The 18,482-nt window shown below is 41.0% G+C and overlaps 1 protein-coding gene across 1 annotated transcript; it reads right to left on the bottom strand.

Moving 5' to 3' along the window:
- Nucleotides 1–16,103: 16,103 nt before the first annotated feature.
- On the bottom strand, nucleotides 16,104–16,928 carry LOC143022275 (sprouty-related, EVH1 domain-containing protein 2-like). The gene has a single exon (XM_076180418.1). It carries the CDS (start codon nucleotides 16,926–16,928, stop codon nucleotides 16,104–16,106), a length of 825 nt encoding a protein of 274 aa, XP_076036533.1.
- Nucleotides 16,929–18,482: the final 1,554 nt, after the last annotated feature.

The raw sequence follows: 18,482 nt of genomic DNA, 5'->3' as shown, positions 1-18,482 counted from the left end.
TAAAACATTAAAGACGCCTTTTATATGATGAATTGTTAGATTAAAGGGTTGGAGAAATAAACTCCAACGTGTAAGTCTCGGATTCTTGTTTTTCATAGTCTGTAGGAACTTTAAGGGGTTGTGATCCGAATATACTTGAATGGTAGTTGAGGAACCCAGGTAGACTTCGAAGTGGATAAGGGCCTGGACCAAAGCGAGCGTCTCCTTCTCAATTGTTGAATAGTTCTTCTGCGCAGGGGACAGCTTCTTGCTGTAGTAGGCGATAGCGTGAAGAATTTCATTGTGTTCTTGCAAGAGGGCGGCACCGATACCGGTGTCGCTGGCGTCGACTTGCAGAAGAAAGGGTCGTTGGAAATCGGGTGCCCTTAGAACTGGTGCGTTAGTGAGAAGGGACTTCAGGTTTTTGAAGGCCGTCTCACAGGTAGGTGTCCACACGAAGTCGTGGTCTTTTCTCAACAGGTCAGTCAATGGTTCTGCTACATCTGAAAAATTTGGACAAAAACGGCGATAATAGCCACTCATTCCAAGGAAACGACGTACCTCTCTACGATTAGTGGGTGTTGGTACATCATTGATGGCTTTTATCTTGGCGTCTATTGGAAACACTTGGGAATTTCCAACTTTAAATCCCAAATAGGGGACCTGTGTATGTCCGAAATCACATTTGGACAAATTGATGGTAAGGTTTGCTTGGTCTGCTCTATAAAAGAAATTATTTAGGTGTTCAATGTGTTCTGTCCAAGACTGACTAAATATTATCACATCATCTAGATAAGTTTTTACTCCTGGCAATCCTGCAACAAGATTACTTATCATTCTTTGGTAAGTGGCAGGGGCATTTTTAAGCCCAAATGGCATTGCTCTGAATTGGAACAATCCCTCTTCCGTAATGAAAGCGGTAACTTCTCTTGAGCGAGGGTGTACAGGGATTTGATAGTATCCCCTTAACATATCCAACTTGGATACATACTTGGCAGTTCCTAGACTGTCTATGATATCATCTATCCTAGGGATAGGAAAAGCATCGGCCTTAGTATGGGCATTGATTTTCCTGTAGTCAATGCACAGGCGATAAGAATTGTCAGATTTAGGGACAAGAATGCAAGGAGATGCCCAAGGACTACTGGAGGGTTCAATTATTCCCTGTTGAAGCAGAGTGTTTATTTCTGCTTTTATGAACTCCTTCTTTTTTGGATTGACTCTATAAGGGGCTTGTTTGATAGCCCTTGGCGAGTCTAGAATTATTTCGTGTTCTATCAAAGAAGTGAATCTTGGGGAATCTAGAAATAATTTTGGAAAACTTCTTAAGAGAGAAAGAATGTCTCTACCTTGTTTCTCAGATAAGTGTCCTACTTTTATCTGAAGATTTTGTAGAGACATTATGTAATACAAAGGAACACAATTCTATAACATAATTACACATATGACGTAATATCTAATTTTACGTTACACCTCCACCGTTTGGGAAAGCTTTTCACTTTCTGTTGAAAAGCTATGTTCTAGAAAGGACGTCGGCTAAAACATTAAAGACGCCTTTTATATGATGAATTGTTAGATTAAAGGGTTGGAGAAATAAACTCCAACGTGTAAGTCTCGGATTCTTGTTTTTCATAGTCTGTAGGAACTTTAAGGGGTTGTGATCCGAATATACTTGAATGGTAGTTGAGGAACCCAGGTAGACTTCGAAGTGGATAAGGGCCTGGACCAAAGCGAGCGTCTCCTTCTCAATTGTTGAATAGTTCTTCTGCGCAGGGGACAGCTTCTTGCTGTAGTAGGCGATAGCGTGAAGAATTTCATTGTGTTCTTGCAAGAGGGCGGCACCGATACCGGTGTCGCTGGCGTCGACTTGCAGGAGAAAGGGTCGTTGGAAATCGGGTGCCCTTAGAACTGGTGCGTTAGTGAGAAGGGACTTCAGGTTTTTGAAGGCCGTCTCACAGGTAGGTGTCCACACGAAGTCGTGGTCTTTTCTCAACAGGTCAGTCAATGGTTCTGCTACATCTGAAAAATTTGGACAAAAACGGCGATAATAGCCACTCATTCCAAGGAAACGACGTACCTCTCTACGATTAGTGGGTGTTGGTACATCATTGATGGCTTTTATCTTGGCGTCTATTGGAAACACTTGGGAATTTCCAACTTTAAATCCCAAATAGGGGACCTGTGTATGTCCGAAATCACATTTGGACAAATTGATGGTAAGGTTTGCTTGGTCTGCTCTATAAAAGAAATTATTTAGGTGTTCAATGTGTTCTGTCCAAGACTGACTAAATATTATCACATCATCTAGATAAGTTTTTACTCCTGGCAATCCTGCAACAAGATTACTTATCATTCTTTGGTAAGTGGCAGGGGCATTTTTAAGCCCAAATGGCATTGCTCTGAATTGGAACAATCCCTCTTCCGTAATGAAAGCGGTAACTTCTCTTGAGCGAGGGTGTACAGGGATTTGATAGTATCCCCTTAACATATCCAACTTGGATACATACTTGGCAGTTCCTAGACTGTCTATGATATCATCTATCCTAGGGATAGGAAAAGCATCGGCCTTAGTATGGGCATTGATTTTCCTGTAGTCAATGCACAGGCGATAAGAATTGTCAGATTTAGGGACAAGAATGCAAGGAGATGCCCAAGGACTACTGGAGGGTTCAATTATTCCCTGTTGAAGCAGAGTGTTTATTTCTGCTTTTATGAACTCCTTCTTTTTTGGATTGACTCTATAAGGGGCTTGTTTGATAGCCCTTGGCGAGTCTAGAATTATTTCGTGTTCTATCAAAGAAGTGAATCTTGGGGAATCTAGAAATAATTTTGGAAAACTTCTTAAGAGAGAAAGAATGTCTCTACCTTGTTTCTCAGATAAGTGTCCTACTTTTATCTGAAGATTTTGTAGAGACATTATGTAATACAAAGGAACACAATTCTATAACATAATTACACATATGACGTAATATCTAATTTTACGTTACACCTCCACCGTTTGGGAAAGCTTTTCACTTTCTGTTGAAAAGCTATGTTCTAGAAAGGACGTCGGCTAAAACATTAAAGACGCCTTTTATATGATGAATTGTTAGATTAAAGGGTTGGAGAAATAAACTCCAACGTGTAAGTCTCGGATTCTTGTTTTTCATAGTCTGTAGGAACTTTAAGGGGTTGTGATCCGAATATACTTGAATGGTAGTTGAGGAACCCAGGTAGACTTCGAAGTGGATAAGGGCCTGGACCAAAGCGAGCGTCTCCTTCTCAATTGTTGAATAGTTCTTCTGCGCAGGGGACAGCTTCTTGCTGTAGTAGGCGATAGCGTGAAGAATTTCATTGTGTTCTTGCAAGAGGGCGGCACCGATACCGGTGTCGCTGGCGTCGACTTGCAGGAGAAAGGGTCGTTGGAAATCGGGTGCCCTTAGAACTGGTGCGTTAGTGAGAAGGGACTTCAGGTTTTTGAAGGCCGTCTCACAGGTAGGTGTCCACACGAAGTCGTGGTCTTTTCTCAACAGGTCAGTCAATGGTTCTGCTACATCTGAAAAATTTGGACAAAAACGGCGATAATAGCCACTCATTCCAAGGAAACGACGTACCTCTCTACGATTAGTGGGTGTTGGTACATCATTGATGGCTTTTATCTTGGCGTCTATTGGAAACACTTGGGAATTTCCAACTTTAAATCCCAAATAGGGGACCTGTGTATGTCCGAAATCACATTTGGACAAATTGATGGTAAGGTTTGCTTGGTCTGCTCTATAAAAGAAATTATTTAGGTGTTCAATGTGTTCTGTCCAAGACTGACTAAATATTATCACATCATCTAGATAAGTTTTTACTCCTGGCAATCCTGCAACAAGATTACTTATCATTCTTTGGTAAGTGGCAGGGGCATTTTTAAGCCCAAATGGCATTGCTCTGAATTGGAACAATCCCTCTTCCGTAATGAAAGCGGTAACTTCTCTTGAGCGAGGGTGTACAGGGATTTGATAGTATCCCCTTAACATATCCAACTTGGATACATACTTGGCAGTTCCTAGACTGTCTATGATATCATCTATCCTAGGGATAGGAAAAGCATCGGCCTTAGTATGGGCATTGATTTTCCTGTAGTCAATGCACAGGCGATAAGAATTGTCAGATTTAGGGACAAGAATGCAAGGAGATGCCCAAGGACTACTGGAGGGTTCAATTATTCCCTGTTGAAGCAGAGTGTTTATTTCTGCTTTTATGAACTCCTTCTTTTTTGGATTGACTCTATAAGGGGCTTGTTTGATAGCCCTTGGCGAGTCTAGAATTATTTCGTGTTCTATCAAAGAAGTGAATCTTGGGGAATCTAGAAATAATTTTGGAAAACTTCTTAAGAGAGAAAGAATGTCTCTACCTTGTTTCTCAGATAAGTGTCCTACTTTTATCTGAAGATTTTGTAGAGACATTATGTAATACAAAGGAACACAATTCTATAACATAATTACACATATGACGTAATATCTAATTTTACGTTACACCTCCACCGTTTGGGAAAGCTTTTCACTTTCTGTTGAAAAGCTATGTTCTAGAAAGGACGTCGGCTAAAACATTAAAGACGCCTTTTATATGATGAATTGTTAGATTAAAGGGTTGGAGAAATAAACTCCAACGTGTAAGTCTCGGATTCTTGTTTTTCATAGTCTGTAGGAACTTTAAGGGGTTGTGATCCGAATATACTTGAATGGTAGTTGAGGAACCCAGGTAGACTTCGAAGTGGATAAGGGCCTGGACCAAAGCGAGCGTCTCCTTCTCAATTGTTGAATAGTTCTTCTGCGCAGGGGACAGCTTCTTGCTGTAGTAGGCGATAGCGTGAAGAATTTCATTGTGTTCTTGCAAGAGGGCGGCACCGATACCGGTGTCGCTGGCGTCGACTTGCAGAGGAAAGGGTCGTTGGAAATCGGGTGCCCTTAGAACTGGTGCGTTAGTGAGAAGGGACTTCAGGTTTTTGAAGGCCGTCTCACAGGTAGGTGTCCACACGAAGTCGTGGTCTTTTCTCAACAGGTCAGTCAATGGTTCTGCTACATCTGAAAAATTTGGACAAAAACGGCGATAATAGCCACTCATTCCAAGGAAACGACGTACCTCTCTACGATTAGTGGGTGTTGGTACATCATTGATGGCTTTTATCTTGGCGTCTATTGGAAACACTTGGGAATTTCCAACTTTAAATCCCAAATAGGGGACCTGTGTATGTCCGAAATCACATTTGGACAAATTGATGGTAAGGTTTGCTTGGTCTGCTCTATAAAAGAAATTATTTAGGTGTTCAATGTGTTCTGTCCAAGACTGACTAAATATTATCACATCATCTAGATAAGTTTTTACTCCTGGCAATCCTGCAACAAGATTACTTATCATTCTTTGGTAAGTGGCAGGGGCATTTTTAAGCCCAAATGGCATTGCTCTGAATTGGAACAATCCCTCTTCCGTAATGAAAGCGGTAACTTCTCTTGAGCGAGGGTGTACAGGGATTTGATAGTATCCCCTTAACATATCCAACTTGGATACATACTTGGCAGTTCCTAGACTGTCTATGATATCATCTATCCTAGGGATAGGAAAAGCATCGGCCTTAGTATGGGCATTGATTTTCCTGTAGTCAATGCACAGGCGATAAGAATTGTCAGATTTAGGGACAAGAATGCAAGGAGATGCCCAAGGACTACTGGAGGGTTCAATTATTCCCTGTTGAAGCAGAGTGTTTATTTCTGCTTTTATGAACTCCTTCTTTTTTGGATTGACTCTATAAGGGGCTTGTTTGATAGCCCTTGGCGAGTCTAGAATTATTTCGTGTTCTATCAAAGAAGTGAATCTTGGGGAATCTAGAAATAATTTTGGAAAACTTCTTAAGAGAGAAAGAATGTCTCTACCTTGTTTCTCAGATAAGTGTCCTACTTTTATCTGAAGATTTTGTAGAGACATTATGTAATACAAAGGAACACAATTCTATAACATAATTACACATATGACGTAATATCTAATTTTACGTTACACCTCCACCGTTTGGGAAAGCTTTTCACTTTCTGTTGAAAAGCTATGTTCTAGAAAGGACGTCGGCTAAAACATTAAAGACGCCTTTTATATGATGAATTGTTAGATTAAAGGGTTGGAGAAATAAACTCCAACGTGTAAGTCTCGGATTCTTGTTTTTCATAGTCTGTAGGAACTTTAAGGGGTTGTGATCCGAATATACTTGAATGGTAGTTGAGGAACCCAGGTAGACTTCGAAGTGGATAAGGGCCTGGACCAAAGCGAGCGTCTCCTTCTCAATTGTTGAATAGTTCTTCTGCGCAGGGGACAGCTTCTTGCTGTAGTAGGCGATAGCGTGAAGAATTTCATTGTGTTCTTGCAAGAGGGCGGCACCGATACCGGTGTCGCTGGCGTCGACTTGCAGGAGAAAGGGTCGTTGGAAATCGGGTGCCCTTAGAACTGGTGCGTTAGTGAGAAGGGACTTCAGGTTTTTGAAGGCCGTCTCACAGGTAGGTGTCCACACGAAGTCGTGGTCTTTTCTCAACAGGTCAGTCAATGGTTCTGCTACATCTGAAAAATTTGGACAAAAACGGCGATAATAGCCACTCATTCCAAGGAAACGACGTACCTCTCTACGATTAGTGGGTGTTGGTACATCATTGATGGCTTTTATCTTGGCGTCTATTGGAAACACTTGGGAATTTCCAACTTTAAATCCCAAATAGGGGACCTGTGTATGTCCGAAATCACATTTGGACAAATTGATGGTAAGGTTTGCTTGGTCTGCTCTATAAAAGAAATTATTTAGGTGTTCAATGTGTTCTGTCCAAGACTGACTAAATATTATCACATCATCTAGATAAGTTTTTACTCCTGGCAATCCTGCAACAAGATTACTTATCATTCTTTGGTAAGTGGCAGGGGCATTTTTAAGCCCAAATGGCATTGCTCTGAATTGGAACAATCCCTCTTCCGTAATGAAAGCGGTAACTTCTCTTGAGCGAGGGTGTACAGGGATTTGATAGTATCCCCTTAACATATCCAACTTGGATACATACTTGGCAGTTCCTAGACTGTCTATGATATCATCTATCCTAGGGATAGGAAAAGCATCGGCCTTAGTATGGGCATTGATTTTCCTGTAGTCAATGCACAGGCGATAAGAATTGTCAGATTTAGGGACAAGAATGCAAGGAGATGCCCAAGGACTACTGGAGGGTTCAATTATTCCCTGTTGAAGCAGAGTGTTTATTTCTGCTTTTATGAACTCCTTCTTTTTTGGATTGACTCTATAAGGGGCTTGTTTGATAGCCCTTGGCGAGTCTAGAATTATTTCGTGTTCTATCAAAGAAGTGAATCTTGGGGAATCTAGAAATAATTTTGGAAAACTTCTTAAGAGAGAAAGAATGTCTCTACCTTGTTTCTCAGATAAGTGTCCTACTTTTATCTGAAGATTTTGTAGAGACATTATGTAATACAAAGGAACACAATTCTATAACATAATTACACATATGACGTAATATCTAATTTTACGTTACACCTCCACCGTTTGGGAAAGCTTTTCACTTTCTGTTGAAAAGCTATGTTCTAGAAAGGACGTCGGCTAAAACATTAAAGACGCCTTTTATATGATGAATTGTTAGATTAAAGGGTTGGAGAAATAAACTCCAACGTGTAAGTCTCGGATTCTTGTTTTTCATAGTCTGTAGGAACTTTAAGGGGTTGTGATCCGAATATACTTGAATGGTAGTTGAGGAACCCAGGTAGACTTCGAAGTGGATAAGGGCCTGGACCAAAGCGAGCGTCTCCTTCTCAATTGTTGAATAGTTCTTCTGCGCAGGGGACAGCTTCTTGCTGTAGTAGGCGATAGCGTGAAGAATTTCATTGTGTTCTTGCAAGAGGGCGGCACCGATACCGGTGTCGCTGGCGTCGACTTGCAGGAGAAAGGGTCGTTGGAAATCGGGTGCCCTTAGAACTGGTGCGTTAGTGAGAAGGGACTTCAGGTTTTTGAAGGCCGTCTCACAGGTAGGTGTCCACACGAAGTCGTGGTCTTTTCTCAACAGGTCAGTCAATGGTTCTGCTACATCTGAAAAATTTGGACAAAAACGGCGATAATAGCCACTCATTCCAAGGAAACGACGTACCTCTCTACGATTAGTGGGTGTTGGTACATCATTGATGGCTTTTATCTTGGCGTCTATTGGAAACACTTGGGAATTTCCAACTTTAAATCCCAAATAGGGGACCTGTGTATGTCCGAAATCACATTTGGACAAATTGATGGTAAGGTTTGCTTGGTCTGCTCTATAAAAGAAATTATTTAGGTGTTCAATGTGTTCTGTCCAAGACTGACTAAATATTATCACATCATCTAGATAAGTTTTTACTCCTGGCAATCCTGCAACAAGATTACTTATCATTCTTTGGTAAGTGGCAGGGGCATTTTTAAGCCCAAATGGCATTGCTCTGAATTGGAACAATCCCTCTTCCGTAATGAAAGCGGTAACTTCTCTTGAGCGAGGGTGTACAGGGATTTGATAGTATCCCCTTAACATATCCAACTTGGATACATACTTGGCAGTTCCTAGACTGTCTATGATATCATCTATCCTAGGGATAGGAAAAGCATCGGCCTTAGTATGGGCATTGATTTTCCTGTAGTCAATGCACAGGCGATAAGAATTGTCAGATTTAGGGACAAGAATGCAAGGAGATGCCCAAGGACTACTGGAGGGTTCAATTATTCCCTGTTGAAGCAGAGTGTTTATTTCTGCTTTTATGAACTCCTTCTTTTTTGGATTGACTCTATAAGGGGCTTGTTTGATAGCCCTTGGCGAGTCTAGAATTATTTCGTGTTCTATCAAAGAAGTGAATCTTGGGGAATCTAGAAATAATTTTGGAAAACTTCTTAAGAGAGAAAGAATGTCTCTACCTTGTTTCTCAGATAAGTGTCCTACTTTTATCTGAAGATTTTGTAGAGACATTATGTAATACAAAGGAACACAATTCTATAACATAATTACACATATGACGTAATATCTAATTTTACGTTACACCTCCACCGTTTGGGAAAGCTTTTCACTTTCTGTTGAAAAGCTATGTTCTAGAAAGGACGTCGGCTAAAACATTAAAGACGCCTTTTATATGATGAATTGTTAGATTAAAGGGTTGGAGAAATAAACTCCAACGTGTAAGTCTCGGATTCTTGTTTTTCATAGTCTGTAGGAACTTTAAGGGGTTGTGATCCGAATATACTTGAATGGTAGTTGAGGAACCCAGGTAGACTTCGAAGTGGATAAGGGCCTGGACCAAAGCGAGCGTCTCCTTCTCAATTGTTGAATAGTTCTTCTGCGCAGGGGACAGCTTCTTGCTGTAGTAGGCGATAGCGTGAAGAATTTCATTGTGTTCTTGCAAGAGGGCGGCACCGATACCGGTGTCGCTGGCGTCGACTTGCAGGAGAAAGGGTCGTTGGAAATCGGGTGCCCTTAGAACTGGTGCGTTAGTGAGAAGGGACTTCAGGTTTTTGAAGGCCGTCTCACAGGTAGGTGTCCACACGAAGTCGTGGTCTTTTCTCAACAGGTCAGTCAATGGTTCTGCTACATCTGAAAAATTTGGACAAAAACGGCGATAATAGCCACTCATTCCAAGGAAACGACGTACCTCTCTACGATTAGTGGGTGTTGGTACATCATTGATGGCTTTTATCTTGGCGTCTATTGGAAACACTTGGGAATTTCCAACTTTAAATCCCAAATAGGGGACCTGTGTATGTCCGAAATCACATTTGGACAAATTGATGGTAAGGTTTGCTTGGTCTGCTCTATAAAAGAAATTATTTAGGTGTTCAATGTGTTCTGTCCAAGACTGACTAAATATTATCACATCATCTAGATAAGTTTTTTACTCCTGGCAATCCTGCAACAAGATTACTTATCATTCTTTGGTAAGTGGCAGGGGCATTTTTAAGCCCAAATGGCATTGCTCTGAATTGGAACAATCCCTCTTCCGTAATGAAAGCGGTAACTTCTCTTGAGCGAGGGTGTACAGGGATTTGATAGTATCCCCTTAACATATCCAACTTGGATACATACTTGGCAGTTCCTAGACTGTCTATGATATCATCTATCCTAGGGATAGGAAAAGCATCGGCCTTAGTATGGGCATTGATTTTCCTGTAGTCAATGCACAGGCGATAAGAATTGTCAGATTTAGGGACAAGAATGCAAGGAGATGCCCAAGGACTACTGGAGGGTTCAATTATTCCCTGTTGAAGCAGAGTGTTTATTTCTGCTTTTATGAACTCCTTCTTTTTTGGATTGACTCTATAAGGGGCTTGTTTGATAGCCCTTGGCGAGTCTAGAATTATTTCGTGTTCTATCAAAGAAGTGAATCTTGGGGAATCTAGAAATAATTTTGGAAAACTTCTTAAGAGAGAAAGAATGTCTCTACCTTGTTTCTCAGATAAGTGTCCTACTTTTATCTGAAGATTTTGTAGAGACATTATGTAATACAAAGGAACACAATTCTATAACATAATTACACATATGACGTAATATCTAATTTTACGTTACACCTCCACCGTTTGGGAAAGCTTTTCACTTTCTGTTGAAAAGCTATGTTCTAGAAAGGACGTCGGCTAAAACATTAAAGACGCCTTTTATATGATGAATTGTTAGATTAAAGGGTTGGAGAAATAAACTCCAACGTGTAAGTCTCGGATTCTTGTTTTTCATAGTCTGTAGGAACTTTAAGGGGTTGTGATCCGAATATACTTGAATGGTAGTTGAGGAACCCAGGTAGACTTCGAAGTGGATAAGGGCCTGGACCAAAGCGAGCGTCTCCTTCTCAATTGTTGAATAGTTCTTCTGCGCAGGGGACAGCTTCTTGCTGTAGTAGGCGATAGCGTGAAGAATTTCATTGTGTTCTTGCAAGAGGGCGGCACCGATACCGGTGTCGCTGGCGTCGACTTGCAGGAGAAAGGGTCGTTGGAAATCGGGTGCCCTTAGAACTGGTGCGTTAGTGAGAAGGGACTTCAGGTTTTTGAAGGCCGTCTCACAGGTAGGTGTCCACACGAAGTCGTGGTCTTTTCTCAACAGGTCAGTCAATGGTTCTGCTACATCTGAAAAATTTGGACAAAAACGGCGATAATAGCCACTCATTCCAAGGAAACGACGTACCTCTCTACGATTAGTGGGTGTTGGTACATCATTGATGGCTTTTATCTTGGCGTCTATTGGAAACACTTGGGAATTTCCAACTTTAAATCCCAAATAGGGGACCTGTGTATGTCCGAAATCACATTTGGACAAATTGATGGTAAGGTTTGCTTGGTCTGCTCTATAAAAGAAATTATTTAGGTGTTCAATGTGTTCTGTCCAAGACTGACTAAATATTATCACATCATCTAGATAAGTTTTTACTCCTGGCAATCCTGCAACAAGATTACTTATCATTCTTTGGTAAGTGGCAGGGGCATTTTTAAGCCCAAATGGCATTGCTCTGAATTGGAACAATCCCTCTTCCGTAATGAAAGCGGTAACTTCTCTTGAGCGAGGGTGTACAGGGATTTGATAGTATCCCCTTAACATATCCAACTTGGATACATACTTGGCAGTTCCTAGACTGTCTATGATATCATCTATCCTAGGGATAGGAAAAGCATCGGCCTTAGTATGGGCATTGATTTTCCTGTAGTCAATGCACAGGCGATAAGAATTGTCAGATTTAGGGACAAGAATGCAAGGAGATGCCCAAGGACTACTGGAGGGTTCAATTATTCCCTGTTGAAGCAGAGTGTTTATTTCTGCTTTTATGAACTCCTTCTTTTTTGGATTGACTCTATAAGGGGCTTGTTTGATAGCCCTTGGCGAGTCTAGAATTATTTCGTGTTCTATCAAAGAAGTGAATCTTGGGGAATCTAGAAATAATTTTGGAAAACTTCTTAAGAGAGAAAGAATGTCTCTACCTTGTTTCTCAGATAAGTGTCCTACTTTTATCTGAAGATTTTGTAGAGACATTATGTAATACAAAGGAACACAATTCTATAACATAATTACACATATGACGTAATATCTAATTTTACGTTACACCTCCACCGTTTGGGAAAGCTTTTCACTTTCTGTTGAAAAGCTATGTTCTAGAAAGGACGTCGGCTAAAACATTAAAGACGCCTTTTATATGATGAATTGTTAGATTAAAGGGTTGGAGAAATAAACTCCAACGTGTAAGTCTCGGATTCTTGTTTTTCATAGTCTGTAGGAACTTTAAGGGGTTGTGATCCGAATATACTTGAATGGTAGTTGAGGAACCCAGGTAGACTTCGAAGTGGATAAGGGCCTGGACCAAAGCGAGCGTCTCCTTCTCAATTGTTGAATAGTTCTTCTGCGCAGGGGACAGCTTCTTGCTGTAGTAGGCGATAGCGTGAAGAATTTCATTGTGTTCTTGCAAGAGGGCGGCACCGATACCGGTGTCGCTGGCGTCGACTTGCAGGAGAAAGGGTCGTTGGAAATCGGGTGCCCTTAGAACTGGTGCGTTAGTGAGAAGGGACTTCAGGTTTTTGAAGGCCGTCTCACAGGTAGGTGTCCACACGAAGTCGTGGTCTTTTCTCAACAGGTCAGTCAATGGTTCTGCTACATCTGAAAAATTTGGACAAAAACGGCGATAATAGCCACTCATTCCAAGGAAACGACGTACCTCTCTACGATTAGTGGGTGTTGGTACATCATTGATGGCTTTTATCTTGGCGTCTATTGGAAACACTTGGGAATTTCCAACTTTAAATCCCAAATAGGGGACCTGTGTATGTCCGAAATCACATTTGGACAAATTGATGGTAAGGTTTGCTTGGTCTGCTCTATAAAAGAAATTATTTAGGTGTTCAATGTGTTCTGTCCAAGACTGACTAAATATTATCACATCATCTAGATAAGTTTTTACTCCTGGCAATCCTGCAACAAGATTACTTATCATTCTTTGGTAAGTGGCAGGGGCATTTTTAAGCCCAAATGGCATTGCTCTGAATTGGAACAATCCCTCTTCCGTAATGAAAGCGGTAACTTCTCTTGAGCGAGGGTGTACAGGGATTTGATAGTATCCCCTTAACATATCCAACTTGGATACATACTTGGCAGTTCCTAGACTGTCTATGATATCATCTATCCTAGGGATAGGAAAAGCATCGGCCTTAGTATGGGCATTGATTTTCCTGTAGTCAATGCACAGGCGATAAGAATTGTCAGATTTAGGGACAAGAATGCAAGGAGATGCCCAAGGACTACTGGAGGGTTCAATTATTCCCTGTTGAAGCAGAGTGTTTATTTCTGCTTTTATGAACTCCTTCTTTTTTGGATTGACTCTATAAGGGGCTTGTTTGATAGCCCTTGGCGAGTCTAGAATTATTTCGTGTTCTATCAAAGAAGTGAATCTTGGGGAATCTAGAAATAATTTTGGAAAACTTCTTAAGAGAGAAAGAATGTCTCTACCTTGTTTCTCAGATAAGTGTCCTACTTTTATCTGAAGATTTTGTAGAGACATTATGTAATACAAAGGAACACAATTCTATAACATAATTACACATATGACGTAATATCTAATTTTACGTTACACCTCCACCGTTTGGGAAAGCTTTTCACTTTCTGTTGAAAAGCTATGTTCTAGAAAGGACGTCGGCTAAAACATTAAAGACGCCTTTTATATGATGAATTGTTAGATTAAAGGGTTGGAGAAATAAACTCCAACGTGTAAGTCTCGGATTCTTGTTTTTCATAGTCTGTAGGAACTTTAAGGGGTTGTGATCCGAATATACTTGAATGGTAGTTGAGGAACCCAGGTAGACTTCGAAGTGGATAAGGGCCTGGACCAAAGCGAGCGTCTCCTTCTCAATTGTTGAATAGTTCTTCTGCGCAGGGGACAGCTTCTTGCTGTAGTAGGCGATAGCGTGAAGAATTTCATTGTGTTCTTGCAAGAGGGCGGCACCGATACCGGTGTCGCTGGCGTCGACTTGCAGGAGAAAGGGGTCGTTGGAAATCGGGTGCCCTTAGAACTGGTGCGTTAGTGAGAAGGGACTTCAGGTTTTTGAAGGCCGTCTCACAGGTAGGTGTCCACACGAAGTCGTGGTCTTTTCTCAACAGGTCAGTCAATGGTTCTGCTACATCTGAAAAATTTGGACAAAAAACGGCGATAATAGCCACTCATTCCAAGGAAACGACGTACCTCTCTACGATTAGTGGGTGTTGGTACATCATTGATGGCTTTTATCTTGGCGTCTATTGGAAACACTTGGGAATTTCCAACTTTAAATCCCAAATAGGGGACCTGTGTATGTCCGAAATCACATTTGGACAAATTGATGGTAAGGTTTGCTTGGTCTGCTCTATAAAAGAAATTATTTAGGTGTTCAATGTGTTCTGTCCAAGACTGACTAAATATTATCACATCATCTAGATAAGTTTTTACTCCTGGCAATCCTGCAACAAGATTACTTATCATTCTTTGGTAAGTGGCAGGGGCATTTTTAAGCCCAAATGGCATTGCTCTGAATTGGAACAATCCCTCTTCCGTAATGAAAGCGGTAACTTCTCTTGAGCGAGGGTGTACAGGGATTTGATAGTATCCCCTTAACATATCCAACTTGGATACATACTTGGCAGTTCCTAGACTGTCTATGATATCATCTATCCTAGGGATAGGAAAAGCATCGGCCTTAGTATGGGCATTGATTTTCCTGTAGTCAATGCACAGGCGATAAGAATTGTCAGATTTAGGGACAAGAATGCAAGGAGATGCCCAAGGACTACTGGAGGGTTCAATTATTCCCTGTTGAAGCAGAGTGTTTATTTCTGCTTTTATGAACTCCTTCTTTTTTGGATTGACTCTATAAGGGGCTTGTTTGATAGCCCTTGGCGAGTCTAGAATTATTTCGTGTTCTATCAAAGAAGTGAATCTTGGGGAATCTAGAAATAATTTTGGAAAACTTCTTAAGAGAGAAAGAATGTCTCTACCTTGTTTCTCAGATAAGTGTCCGGCATTGGAATTTTGAAGGTGAAAACGTTGAACGTAGTTGTACGCATCATTACCGCTGTAGAAGCAAACTTCACCTCAATTACATCTTGTTTCACGTTGCAACTGCCTTACATATTTACATACAAACTTGTGTAAAAATTATCCTTTTGACTTGTTCCATACAACACAAACCTTGACTCACATGAACTGAACAAAATACAGATTTGTGCCTTAGCACCTAAAGGAAACCCTTGAACATAAAAGAGAGAACAAGTTGCAAGTAGAGGAGGAAACACTCCTACTCCGGTAAACTCAAGGTAACTCAACACAAAATGGTTCAACTGTAAGGCAAACGCAGGGACACAGTGATGCTTGACGTTGTTGTACACAGAACAAATCCCAGGGCTGTCCTGGCCACCTAAAGCTAATAATATATAGAACATCTATCACAATAATAATTAATAGCATACAAAAGTCACAGCAATTCCAAAGAGCGTCACAATTTCTCCTGAGCCCTCGAAAAATTGGGATCCCTTTAGTGAATATTATTGTTAAGAAGACCAAGACACACCTGGGAGTTGCCTGCACCAGACAGTGGTGAACAAGGGTTTCCAAATGCAACGCTTGAGAACTGGCCATGTACGGCTGCTGCTGCGTGTGCACCAACGTTGCACACATTGGGATGCTCCAGTGTTCCAACGTTGTGCACACGCTCTCTGAGGCCAAAGTCCTGCTGGCCTTCAGGTACATAGAACATGAACCTCCTCCTTCCCTCACACCTGCATACTAACCTGCATACTGCAACAGTACACACATTGCAGTACTGGCTTTACCAACTACTGCAAAACTTACACACATATTCGTTTCAGTCCTGACCACCAAATATTCCCATTTGGCTTTGGAGCGGCAAAGCACAAACAAACTCTTATGTGGGAATCAATGTTTCGTTCGTTTGTTAATTGGGACACAGAATCCCAGATGGTGTGTTGATTTGCTGCCTAGGTAGGTTGTTGTTGTGATACATGCAACCAACCACAACATGACACAGTCACTGTGCCATGGCAGCCCTGATGAAAGCCGGCGCTCCGACGGCTGTCATGGTGCCATAGAGATGATGGTGACAAAAGTCACGATGCTTGGTGTCTACCCCCACACAGTCCACAACCCACTGCGCAGCGGTGACAAGCACGCAGTGGCAGGTAGCACCACAGACAGGGCACCAGCAGAGACAAAAGAGTCAGCCCCAGCCAGCGCCGTCCACATGCCTCATCAGTCCCTGCACCCCCTGGTCCCACGCATTCACATGGGTGGGGGGCAAAGTCCCCTTCTGCATCAGCCATGCAGTGGTACAACATACATTGTGCGCATGTAATACATGTCAAAGTATCCACTGCAGTGCGCACACAGTCGGGTGCATATTCGCATGAACCTCGTGCATTGACACTGTCTGTGAACATCTCTTGGCAGTGTCGACACCGTGCCTTAGACGGCTTGGGTCGCTTTCCATCTTTCCGTCCATACTTCTTGCCTTGCTGCATTGGTTGTGACTCGCCTGTTACACCAAGCAGTTCCAGCTGCTGCTGCTGCTGCTTCTTGAGGGAGGTAATGCTGTCACGCTTTTCCCCAATACGAATGCCTTCCATGACCGGGTAACAGTGATCCAGATCTGGGTGGCTCTTGTCAAACCCTATATAGGAGTAAGAGTCTCCTGGATCCTCAATGTCTTCTTCTAGGGGCTTGGCCAGAGGGTCTGGAGGCTTATCAGGAGGATTGTTGTTGTGCAGCTGTTGGGGTGCACCCGTTGAACCGGGCTGGAGAGGGGGTCGCGGCCTGGGGAGGAAAGTGATGCGGTGCAAATGGGGGTGAGTGTAAGGCTGGGTGGGTGCAGGAGTTGCTGTGACTGAGGAGGGTGGGGAGGAGGAGGTGGTTGTGCTTGTGGTATTCCCTCCCATATATATATATATATATATATATATATATATATATATATATATATATATATATATATATATATATATATATATATATATATATATTTATATATATATATATATATATATATATATATATATATATATATATATATATATATATGGTAAACACTAAAGGAGCCAATACAGAGCCTTGCGGGACGCCACTCTTCATATCTTCCCAGTTCGAATTTTTGTCTCTAAGTACCACTCTCATTTTTCTCCCACTTAAGAAATCCTTCATCCATTCCAGTAGCTTACCTTGTATTCCTCCTATTTTTTTTCTTATTAATTTTTATGTTGTAGTTTGTTAAATGCCTTCTGCAAGTCCAAGAAGACGCAATCTGCCCAGCCATCTCTTTTTTGTACTACCTCAGTTAATCTCGAGTAAAAGCATATTAAGTTTGTGGTACATGATCTTCCACTTCTAAAGCCAAATTGTTTAGGGTTTACTGTTTTATTTTCTTCCAAGTGCTTGGTCCATTTGTTTCTGATAACTTTTTCGCATATTTTTGCTACTGTGCTTGTAAAGGATACTGGTCTGAAGTTTGTAGGATCTTCTTTGTTTCCTCCTTTATATATTGGTACCATGCATATTTCCAATTTTGCGATACCTTTCCTTCTTTGAGTGAGAATCTATTATCTTGTGTAATTTGTCTGTCAGTTCATCTATACACTCTTTCAGTATCCAATATGCAATTCCATCCGGACCATGTGATTTCCTAACATCTAGGTTTTTTATTTGGTCCCTTATTTCTTTCTGTGTTACCTTTATTTCTTTCATTTTAGGGGGCCTTTCTTGTTGTCCATCTTCCCAAGTTTGTGAGCTATCAATTGTAAAAACACACCTGAAATGTCTGATCATATTTTCTGCCAATTTCGTGTTTATCCTTTGTCATTTATATATCTGTACGAGTCTAGGTTGATCCTTACATTTGTCTATAATATCTTTTTCATAAAAAAATTTCTTTCCTGCGTATATTCACATATTAGTTTCTAAGTTTTATATATGTTTGCCATTTGGATTTTTTTTTCTCTCTCTTTTCCATCTTTTCCAGGCTGTTTCCTCTGTCTTTAGCCTCGCTGCACCTTTTGTTATACCAACACTTTATATAAATCTCTTTTTGCCTCTTTTTGGTACGTATTTTTCAATTCCTTCCTTGTACATTTCTTTGAATATGTTCCATTTGTCTTCCATCTTTGCTTCCTCTTTGGAGAATTTATCCCAGTTTGTGTTTTGGAATTTTTTTCTTAGTTTTACAAAATCCGTTTTGTTGTACATTAATCTTCCTTCTCTATGTTTATCATTTCTTCCTACATTGTTTTGTTCTTTTAATTCAAACTCTTAGTATATGGTCACACTTTCTAAATGATGTTTTATACTCCATTTTGTTCACGATGTCTGGTTCAGAAGTTAATATTAAGTCTAGTTTCGACGGTTCCTCATTGTTTCTATATCTAGTATTTTCCTTAACCCATTGTGTTAAGGTGTATTCGATAGCCATATACAGTAGAATGTTACTCCAAAGTTCTTCT

This window comes from Oratosquilla oratoria, chromosome 44 (assembly GCF_046742065.1).
Source record: "Oratosquilla oratoria isolate Oo_2021 chromosome 44, ASM4674206v1, whole genome shotgun sequence".
NCBI lineage: Eukaryota > Metazoa > Arthropoda > Malacostraca > Stomatopoda > Squillidae > Oratosquilla > Oratosquilla oratoria.
Note: the sequence above shows the minus strand (reverse complement) of the source record. Positions and strands in the feature narration are given on the sequence as shown.

Coding starts and splice junctions, on each gene's coding strand:
- LOC143022275 (XM_076180418.1), bottom strand. CDS start 16,928: ATGGGAGGGAATACCACAAGCACAACCACCTCCTCCTCCCCACCCTCC.